General features: G+C 46.0%; 1 protein-coding gene across 1 annotated transcript; it reads left to right on the top strand.

Moving 5' to 3' along the window:
- Positions 1–8,161: 8,161 nt before the first annotated feature.
- Positions 8,162–9,467, top strand: LOC119325384 (putative GEM-like protein 8). The gene is made up of 2 exons (XM_037599136.1): positions 8,162–8,555; positions 8,727–9,467. The coding sequence occupies exons 1-2, from the start codon at positions 8,300–8,302 to the stop codon at positions 9,179–9,181; spliced, it is 711 nt and encodes a 236-aa protein (XP_037455033.1). The 5' UTR covers positions 8,162–8,299; the 3' UTR covers positions 9,182–9,467.
- Positions 9,468–11,381: the final 1,914 nt, after the last annotated feature.

Raw genomic sequence — 11,381 nt, 5'->3', positions numbered from 1 at the left:
GACACATATTTATAAGTAGGTGTGCGGCATAGCGCAATTACGCAGGTGCCCCTGCCTGTTCACATCTGTGGGACACGTGGCAAGCATGCAACATACTCAGAGTTATCCCACGTTCCCACGCCCGCCAAGTTTGTCGGATGGTTGTTCTGGCTTCTCCGGATTTCAACAATAAAGATGAATCATTTAAAAGGACTTGATGTTTGTCTCTGTGTCTTCTGCTGACAAGGATGCAGAGAAGACATTTGACAGTTTCAATAGAATGCATATGATTTGGACAGATAGAGTTTGAGATAGAAGGCATAGAGAGATTAGGGTCCGATCACATTCACTTAGTTCAAAAAATTCACAAATGAAGACATAGCTATAAGTGAATGCTGTAGAGGACAGAATACTCGTAAGTTGAAAGTTGAAGACAAACCAAATTCGAAGATTTTCAACAATAACGCCATGAGTGAAACACTTCAAACCAAGAAATTTGGTGGTGGCGTTACCCACCGTATAGGAAGTATTAGACCCAGACACGGCGCACAATTATCGTGGCGCTCCGAAGTCAAATTCCATGTTAATGTATTCACACTCAGAATGTAAGTCTTCATTGATTGAAGATATACTTTACTTCGTGTGTTGCACATCTAAGTCATCAACATTCATAAGTGTTAGGATGTGTGCCTGATCACAGGACATTTGAGGATTCCAAGATATTTAGCTCACACCGTAACTTGCAAAACCTTTTCTCATCTAAGGGCTTTGTGAAGATATCTGCCAGTTGCTCTTCAGTGTTGACGTGAATGATGTCAATATCTTTCTTCATGACATGATCTCTGAGAAAATGATGACGAATTTCAATGTGCTTTGTCTTCGAGTGCTGGACTGGATTGTTGGCAATCTTGATAGCGCTTTCGTTGTCGCAGAAGAGAGGGACTTGCTTCAGATTGATGCCATAGTCCTTGAGAGTTTGCTTCATCCACAGAAGCTGAGCGCAGCAAGATCCAGCAGCAATGTATTCAGATTCAGCAGTTGAGAGTGATACACAGTTTTGCTTCTTTGAAGACCAACAGACAAGTGATCGACCCAGAAAGTGACATGTGCCTGATGTAGACTTGCGATCGACCTTGTCACCAGCATAATCAGCATCCGAGAATCCAACCAGATCAAATCTTGAGCCCTTTGGATACAATAATCCGAGTGTTGGGGTGTAAGCCAAATATCTAAGAATTCGCTTCACAGCTAAGTGATGCGATTCCTTTGGTGCCGCTTGGAATCGAGCACACATGCAAACACTAAGCATAATATCTGGCCTAGATGCACATAGGTAAAGTAAAGAACCAATCATGGAGCGGTATACCTTTTGATTGAACTCTTTACCATTGTCGTCATGACCAAGATGGTGTTTGGCTGGCATTGGCGTCGTGTACCCTTTGCAATCTTGCATCCCAAACTTCTTCAGACAGTCTTTGAGATATTTTTCTTGAGATATGAAGACGCCATTCCTTTGCTGACGAATTTGAAGATCAAGGAAGAACTTCAGCTCACCCATCATGGACATCTGATATTGCACTTGCATCATGTATCCAAACTCATCACTATACTTCTGGTTGGTGCAGCCAAAGATAATGTCATCCACATATATTTGACACACAAACAGTTCACCATCATATGTCTTCGTGAAGAGTGTGGGATCGAGGGATCCAGGTTTGAAGCCTTTGCTCTTCAGGAAGTCTTTGATCGTATCATACCAAGCGCGAGCAGCTTGTTTGAGGCCATACAGTGCTTTGTTTAGTTTGTACACCATATCAGGATGTTTTGGATCTTCAAAGCCAGGTGGTTGAGCAACGTACACTTCTTCTTCAATCTTGCCGTTGAGGAATGCACTCTTCACATCCATTTGATATAGCAAGATGTTGTGGTGATTAGCATAGGCTAGCAGTATGCGAATAGCTTCAAGCCTTGCTACAGGAGCAAATGTCTCATCGAAGTCAATTCCTTCAACTTGAGTATATCCTTGAGCCACAAGACGTGCTTTATTTCTGACGACTTGACCATGCTCATCTTTCTTGTTTCGATATATCCATTTAGTGCCAATAATGTTATGCTTGTGAGGGTCAGGGCGCTTGACAAGTTCCCAAACATTATTCAGCTTGAACTGTTGAAGTTTTTCTTGCATGGCTTGAATCCATTCAGGTTCCATAAAGGCTTCAACAACTTTCTTGGGTTCTGATATTGACACAAATGAAAAATGCCCACTGAAATTTGCTAACTGTGTTGCTCTTGAGCGAGTAAGTGGACCAGGTGCACTGATGCTATCAATTATCTTCTCAATCTGTACTTCATTTGCAACACGAGGATGAACTGGACGAAGACCTTGCTCATGCTGATCATTGTCATCATTGGGAGGATTGTCTTCGGTCTGAGAATTGTCTTCAGGTTGGTTTGGTGCAGAAATGATAAGTTCCTCTTCAGGCTGTGCTTCAGAAGGCATGATTTCACCAGTTCCCATCAGCTTGATAGATTCGCTGGGAGGTGCTTCATCTAATGTGCTTGGCAGGAGCTCTCGTTGTGAACCATTGGTTTCATCAAATCGCACGTCCACAGTTTCAACGATTTTGTAGTGAAAGAGGTTGAAGACTCTGTAAGAGTGCGAGTCCTTTCCATAACCGAGCATGAAGCCTTCTGAGCTTTAGGTGCAAATTTTGACTTGTGATGGGGATCCTTGATCCAGCACCTAGCACCAAAGACTCTGAAGTAGCTGACATTTGGCTTCTTGCCAGTGAGGAGCTCATAGGATGTTTTGCCCAGAAGCTTGTGGATGTAAACACGATTGATGATGTGACATGCTGTATCAATAGCTTCAGGCCAGAACTTTCTTGGTGTCTTATACTCATCGAGCATTGTTCGAGCCATCTCAATGAGGGTTCTGTTCTTGCACTCTACAATGCCATTTTGCTGAGGTGTGTATGGAGCAGAAAACTCATGAGTGATTCCCATTGTATCCAGATAAAGATCAAGCCCGGTATTCTTGAATTCAGTGCCGTTATCACTTATGATATGCTTGATCTTGACGCCATAATTGTTCATGGCTCGATTGGCGAATCGTCTGAAGACATCTTGTACTTCAGTCTTGTAGAGAATTATGTGCACCCATGTATATCTTGAGTAGTCATCAACAATGACGAAGCCATAGAGACAAGTTGTTGTTGTGAGGGTAGAGTAGTGAGTAGGGCCAAATAAGTCCATGTGTAACAGCTCGAAGGGTTGAGATGTCGTCATGATTTTCTTCGAGGGGTGCTTCGCCCTAGTCATCTTTCCAGCTTCACATGCACCACACAAATGATATTTCTTGAACTTGACACCTTCGATGCCTATGACATGCTTCTTCTTGACGAGTGTGTGTAAGTTCCTCATGCCAGCATGCCCCAGCCTCCGATGCCAGAGCCAACATTCTGAAGCTTTTGCAAGAAGACATACGGCAAGCTGTGGACATGCTGAGAAATCTACCATGTATATATCATCTTTCCTATACCCTTCAAAGACTAGAGACTTGTCAGATTCCATTAGTACAAGGCAACGATATTTTCCAAATAGCACAATAATGTTTAAGTCACAAAGCATTGAGACAGACATTAAGTTGAACCCAAGGGATTCAAAAAGCATCACTTTATCCATGTGTTGATCCTTTGAGATTGCAACTCTACCTAGACCCAATACCTTGCTTTTACCAGTGTCAGCAAATGTGATTTGACTCTTGTCGGATGGACGTAAGGTTGAGTCCATGAGAAGACTTCGATCACCGGTCATATGATTAGTGCATCCGCTGTCGATAATCCATTCTGAAGCACGAGGTGTCATACCCTTGGCACCACGTGCCATGAAGCAGTAGGTGGGAGCAGGATCGTCCATGTCATCAGCTTCAGCGTTGGTGTGGAAGTCATGGTTTTCAGTGTTGAAGATGGACTTGGCAACATAGGCTGTGGCTAGAGCCAGACTTGCAACGCCAGGGTCGGACTCTTCTTCAGACTCCACCTCCACCTCCTCAGAAGCGGACTCCTCCTCTAAATCCATTTCCTTGCCAACAAAAGCACGAGCCTTGCCAGATGAGCTCTTCTTATGTGATGAAGACCTTGATGAGGACTTAGAAGAAGACTTTGAAGATTTGTTCTTCTTCTTGTCATCAGAATCATATTCCTTGCTCTTCTTCTTCTTCTTCTCATTGTCCCACTGTGAACACTCAGAGATATAGTGTCCAGGTTTCTTGCACTTGTGACATGTTCTCTTCTTGTTGTCATGAGTGGAAGCTTCATCATTCCTTGACCTAGATCGTGAAGACTTTCTGAAGCCCTTCTTCTTGGTGAACTTCTGGAACTTCTTCACAAGCATGGCAAGTTCCTTTCCAATGTCTTCAGGATCATCAGAACCGCAGTCAGATTCTTCTTCAGATGAGGAAACAACTTTTGCCTTCAAGGCGCGAGTTCGGCCATAATTGGGACCATAGATATCTCTTTTCTCAGAAAGCTGGAACTCATGTATGTTGAGCCTCTCAAGTATATCAGACGTATCGAGTGTCTTGAAGTCAGGACGTTCTTGTATCATGAGGGCAAGGGTGTCAAAGGAGCTGTCAAGTGATCTCAGTAGTGTCTTGACGATTTCATGCTTGGTAATCTCAGTGGCGCCAAGAGCCTGAAGCTCATTTGTGATGTCGGTGAGGCGATCAAACGTGAGCTGGACATTTTCATTGTCGTTTCTCTTGAAGCGGTTGAAGAGATTGCGAAGAATACTGATCCTCTGGTCTCTCTGTGTAGAGACGCCTTCGTTGACCTTGGATAGCCAGTCCCTAGCTTTGACGTTTCCAGAGCACTCACACGGCCACACTGTCCTTTGGTCAGATGACCACAGATGATGTTCTTTGCAGTGGAGTCCAGTTGAATGAACTTCTTGACATCAGTAGGGGTGACACCTTCACCAGTTTTGGGAACGCCGTTCTTGACGACGTACCAGAGGTCGACATCAATGGCTTCAAGATGCATGCGCATCTTATTCTTCCAGTAGGGATATTCAGTTCCATCGAACACGGGACAAGCAGCGAAGACTTTGATTATCCCTGCAGTCGATATAGCTAAACTCCAGGTGGTTAAACCGAATCACACAGAACAAGGGAGTACCTTGCTCTGATACTAATTGAAAGTGCTAGTTATCGACTAGAAGGGGGTGAATAGGCGATTTTTATCAAAGTCTTCAAAACGTGGAAGTTTCGAAGACATACAATAGAAATGACCTAATTGATATGCAGCAGAAGATAAACTACAACAAGCAAGCCATAGTCAAGTATGCAATAATGTGAACGTACAAAGACTAATAGCAGCTAGGTAGTAAGGATCTGGATGGAAGATAGTATGAAGCCAATCAACAATAGTAGTCAAGCAATGAAGTCAAACAGATAAGACAAATAAGCAATGACTTCACGAAGACAAATTCAAAGTAAAGGAGGGAAGGGATAGAACCAGTTACTTGTTGAAGACACAGGATTTGTTGGACCAGTTCCAGTTGCTGTGACAACTGTACGCCTGGTTAGGGAGGCTGAGATTCTACTCAGAAGACCGTGTCCTCACCTTATTCCCCCTTGAGCTAAGGACACACAGTCCTCGCTCAATCACTCTGGTAAGTCTTCAAGGTAGACTTCCGAACCTTCACAGACTTCGTTCACCGGCAATCCACAATGACTCTTGGATGCTCAGAACGCGACGCCTAACCGGCTGGAGGATACACAGTCCTCAAGTGTAATAAGTCTTCAGGTCACACAGACAGAAAGACTTCAGTGATGCCTAACACTCTTTGGCTCTGGGTGTTTGGGCTTTGTCCTCGCAAGGATTTCTCTCTCAAAAGTTTCGAGGTGGGTTGGTCTCAAAACGACAAAAGCCGTAAACTAACTCTGAGCAGCCATCAATTTATGGTGTAGGGGGCGGGCTATTTATAGCCACAAGGCAACCCGACCTGGTATGTCCGAAATGACCCTGGGTCACTAAGGAACTGACACGTATTCCAACGGTCAGATTTCAAACACACACGACAACTTTACTTGGGCTACAAGTAAAGCTGACTCATCCAGCTCTGGATAAGATTTGCTCTCATTGTCTTCGCTCGAAGACATAGGATTTGGGTTGAGCATCACTTCAGTCACTCTGACTTTGTTCACTTGGACCCCACTTAACAGTACGGTGGTTCTTATGACTCAACAAAGAAGAAAAGGAAACAACGAAAAAACACAGTCTTCGCGCTTCATAGTCTTCGCTCAATGTCTTCTTATGTCATAGTCTTCAATGTGACTATCTTCACATATCACCATTGTCTTCAATGACTTCATACATTTTTAGGGGTAATCTCCGGTAGGTAAACCGAATCAATGAGGGACACTACCTGCGTTATCCTGCAATTCTCACAAACGCATTAGTCTCTCAACCAATTTTGTCGTCAATACTCCAAAACCAACTAGGGGTGGCACTAGATGCACTTACAGGAGCGCAATTCCTAAATTATGGCAACCTAGCTAGATTGACATTTTGGGCAAAATCGCCATATTGACGGTTATTATGCCGATCAGACTGATATGATGGCTTTGCTAGAGTTGCTCTAAGATTCAATCATATGCATCAAAAAACTATGCAAAAGTTAAACTCTTTAATAATGGTTTAAAAAAAGTTAAACACAAAAGGCCATTATGTGGAAATGCAGATGCTTGGCTTTGGAGCCCACATTCCATTCAGGAACAAAATAACCTTACTTACTCCATTCAGGAAGAAAATATATCCTAATTCACGTATCTAGGAATACATGCATACGCAAGCACAAGTTGCACAAAGATGGATGTTTACCCAACCGAGCAAGGAAACGAAGAAGTGACAGCACCCTTTGGAAAAGGAAAAATAAACAAAAGGAGGACGTGAAAGTAAAAAACCAGCAAGCAATTACCAGTCGCTTCGCTGCAGCGGATCGGGAGCCAACCAACGAACCAGCGGCGTTGTCCAACATGCAGAAAAACAACCGCGAATGCGCGGGGCGGGTGGTGACTCGGCGCGTAGTCGGACGCGGCGCTGGCGAAGCTATGGGGAGCAGCTAGTGACCGGGGCCTCCGTGGCCATAGTCATAGGGAAAGCAAAGGCGAAAGTCAGCATGAGGAGAGGGACGGTGCGGCCGAATTCGTGACGCTTCCAGCTTTGCCCTGTGTGTATGCAGCGTAGGCCATGGCGGTTAGTTAACGGCCCTTGGTGGCGCCGGTAGGGACGACCCCGTCGGCCTCGTCAAAGGCGTCGTCGTCCACTCGCCCCTGCTTTCCGGTCACGGCCTTTGGGGAGCCATGATTTTGATCCGATGCGGATCTAGGTGTGCCCCCGTCTGACTCATTCAGGCCATCGACGTTTGTTGTAGCCTTGTAGGTATAGGTTCTTCCGTCTGCATCTCCGTGGATTCCTTTCTCTGTCAATGCCACTGACTGACGGTGCTCGCAGGTTTGTAGTATTCTGTTTGCGTGCAAAAACGGGTACCGCCAATCGGCTTGCCGGCCACAATGCTGGGATCGGCCATTTGGCGCAATCTCGTGAACCCCGGCAGACACCGAACCGATGATGGAATATGCATCATCTTGCAATGCATGCGGTGATGCGGATTGTGCGATATTGTTAGCGTGGAGCACAAAATGCATATGCACTTGAACTGAACCGGTTGGACGAGTTGGAGACTTTCTTCAGAGGAGAAAAGGTTCCCTCCGTGCGCGAAAACACAAACGGATGACACACCGAAAAGCAGCAGCACGCGGCGGGTCCCATGCCCTCGCAAAGTTAGGTAGCCACCGAGCTCTTTTTCTAGCGCCAAGCCTACTTTTTATCATGATGAGAGGATGAGGACTGTTCCATCCATTCTCAATTCCAAAGTGCGCTCGCGGAATTACTATACTTCCTCCTCCCGAAATATTTGTCATAGAAATGGATACAAATGGATGTATGTAGAACTAAAATACATCTAGATACATCCATTCGCCGGACAAGTATGTCCGGACGGAGGGAGTATGTACTACTCTATTCGTATGGTATAGACCGCCAGCCGGGCGGTTCTGGTGGAGTCGAGTGGCCACCAAGCCTATAAAACGGGCTCTCCTCCTTCTCAGTTTGGACCTGAGCTTACCAGCAACAACAACCACCGCACATTACTTTCGGCGCACCGACGACGCAGAGCAGGAGACGGAGCAGAGCAGCGGATTGGGACAAGGGCGAGGGATTCCTTGCTTGCGAGCTGGGTTGATCGATCAGTAGCGATGGAGGGGGCAACGAATCAGGATCATGTGATTGGGATCCCGGTCAACAGCACGGCCTACGGCATAGAGGAGCCCGACTTCCCGGAGGTGGAGGAGGCGATCACCCCCCCTGATCATGGCGGCTTCGTCTCCGGTTCCTTCCAATCTATCAACAACAACGACGGCGATTCCAACGGCTCGACGGCGACCGATCGCGACCAGACGAGCCAAGTTCGCAGGAAGAGGGGAAAGATCGCCCAGGGCATCAAAGAACACGGTAAGCAATTACCGCTGTTTTGTCTGTTCTTGTTTAATTCCATTCAACACGGAACGCCAACCAATCAGAAAGAAAATTGATTTTCTTTCTTCTTGGTCGTACCGTATGCGTCCGTCATCAATTACTAAGAGATTGTTAGACTGAATTATTCCTTGTTCCCAACGTATGCAGTGACTCTGGGGCCAAAGCTGTCGGAGACGGTCAAGGGGAAGCTCACGCTGGGCGCCAGGATCCTCCAGGCCGGCGGCGTCGAGAAGGTGTTCCGGCAGTGGTTCTCCGTGGACAAGAACGAGCGGCTGGTCAGGGCGTCGCAGTGCTACCTGTCCACCACGGCGGGGCCGATCGCCGGGATGCTCTTCGTGTCCACGGAGCGCGTCGCCTTCCGCAGCGACCGCTCGCTGGCGGTGGCCGCCCCCGACGGCGCCAAGCTCCGCGTGCCGTACAAGGTGACGATACCGCTGCGCAAGGTGAGGCGCGCCGTGCCCACCGAGAACAAGCACAAGCCGGAGCAGCGCTACATCGAGGTGCTCACCAACGACGGCTTCGAGTTCTGGTTCATGGGCTTCGTCAGCTACCACAGGTCGCTGCAGCACCTGGAGCAGGCCATCGCGCAGGCACGGCGATGACAACGCGCGCGCGGCCGGTCGGCCGGAGATCGTCCCTGCACACGCCTTGTGTTTTGTGCCTGTACGTTGTTTAGATGGTGCTAGGATCTGTGTATGTGTAGGTTAAGTTGTTACAAGTGCTACAACATGTCGTTGTTATGCCAGTGCATGACGGCTGGTGATGGATGTTTTCGGGGTTGGGGAAGATGAACTTCATGAACAAGCTTGGGAAAGGAATGGTTGGGTGGGAACGGCAAATGATAGCCTTCATTCATATGTGTGCAGTGCAGTGAGCAAGTTTCAGATATCCATTCTTTTTCCTAGAGTAAAACATACTTATATAGTACAGTATTTGAGATAATAGATAACTGGCATTCCATATGGTCAGTTGCAAAATCATTCCGTGATCTCACTCCTTATCTGTTATGTGAGATTGTTTGCACTGCACTGACATCTTGAATTTGGCCTGCAGGACACCAATATCAGTATCAGTAGTACTCCCTCTGTCCCATAACAATGTCAAAAAACGTCTTATATTGAGTATTACACATCACCTGTAGTTCCATCAAATTCTGACAGTTAAGAACATATCAAGAGGCTACTGTAGTTATGGTAGTGATTTATTGCTTGCAGTTGATGTCTGAAGAATTCCGACACCGAACGTGTTCATGACATATCGATATCTAACTGTTCAAGTACGTAGCATTTGCGCAACAATCTCCACCACGCATCTCACTGAAAGAGACTGGATTCAGTTCTCTGCTTCCAAAGAAGACCCAGTCCGAATTAATCAGATTGCTGGATTGCTTTGACAAATAAACAGCCCAGGCTTGCTATCAAGACATGAGAAAAATCATCATTAGGTAGGATATACAGAAAATGTGATCGCTGACCTGCACAATCGACTAACTTGCAAACTAAGCTTTCAGTTTTCACTCGTCAGTACCAAGTATTCCGCCATTCTTATCCACCTAGCAATCATATTTTACTTGTATGAGAAATAAACTAAACAGTAGTACTACACTAATAGGGCTGAATCAGTCAGAGTGGACTGGAGATCCCTTGGCTCTGCCAAAGCCGGCCGTGCATGTCCATGTTCTAACCTTAGCCACGAAGTGCCCAATGGCAGGCAACCTTTGGTTTGGGGGCCAAGGAGGAGGAGGAGGGATATGCACTTCTGGCTTTTGCATCTGCCTTTGTTACAGTTATTTCCCTTCCATGTTTGGCTCAACAATTTGCTTTCACCTGCCGGATTGGACCATCCGATAGTGCCATTTTAGAATCTTCACGCAGTTATCCGATCAGGTAGACCTTTGCCCTTTTGTTCGGTCTTTCACCCCACTTGAAAGAAAAGTTATGGGAGGCTATATGGAGCAGTACGTGATGCATATGTCTTGCCTCCGAAGTTATCGCCAACGTCAGTTCGTCGCCTCTTTTCGACGTCATAAGTTCATCGCCTCAGAAACAGACCTCGCAGTTCTACCTTTGGATTTCCATCTTTTAGACGGAAAGTTGTTGAGCATTGCTTTTAAAAACTACTAAGGCCCAGAAGGGTCAATGCTACAACCGAACCAAGGGCTGGTGCTTAGGTTAACGCCTTTCAGTGAAAGACTGCATATAAACAGAGAAAAGCAACACCTGGACACAATAGACATAGAACAGTCAAATGGACAAGCAGGGTTACAAGCAATAGAATGAGAATGTAAAAAGGAATGTGTATGGCTAGAGGTCCTAGTCCTTTGTCAATTGTTGATAACGGTCAAAGGATGTCACCAGATTAGGCCTTAACTCACTGAGATACCTGTTCTTTTTTTTAGGGAACACTGAGATAACTGTTTTGTTTTGTGAAGGACAATATACACAGTCTGTAGCAATAGGACATAATGAGCTAGTCAAGGCATCGAGTATGCATACATCCAAATTATGACGCAATAACAAGAAAGAAAGAAAAAGGTCATGATCCCGCCGAATTATCAACGCAGTAGCAAAACTTCATCATCAACCACTGTCGTTCGTAACACCCTAACTACGATAAAGGTTCTCCAACAACGAAGCCTATGTGGGGAGAACGGTGCACGAGCGTGCCGTGGGCGCCCGATCCAACCTCTAAGGCCAGATCATGAGCCTTGAAGAGAGAGTCTGAGCAAATCTAGACATTGCCCTTAACAAGGGAACAATGAGAAAAATGTCGTCTTTACCACCTACAACCAATGAAGGTTAT

This window comes from Triticum dicoccoides, chromosome 6B, assembly GCF_002162155.2.
Source record: "Triticum dicoccoides isolate Atlit2015 ecotype Zavitan chromosome 6B, WEW_v2.0, whole genome shotgun sequence".
Taxonomy (NCBI): Eukaryota; Viridiplantae; Streptophyta; class Magnoliopsida; order Poales; family Poaceae; genus Triticum; species Triticum dicoccoides.
This window is presented reverse-complemented; position numbering and strand designations above follow the sequence as displayed.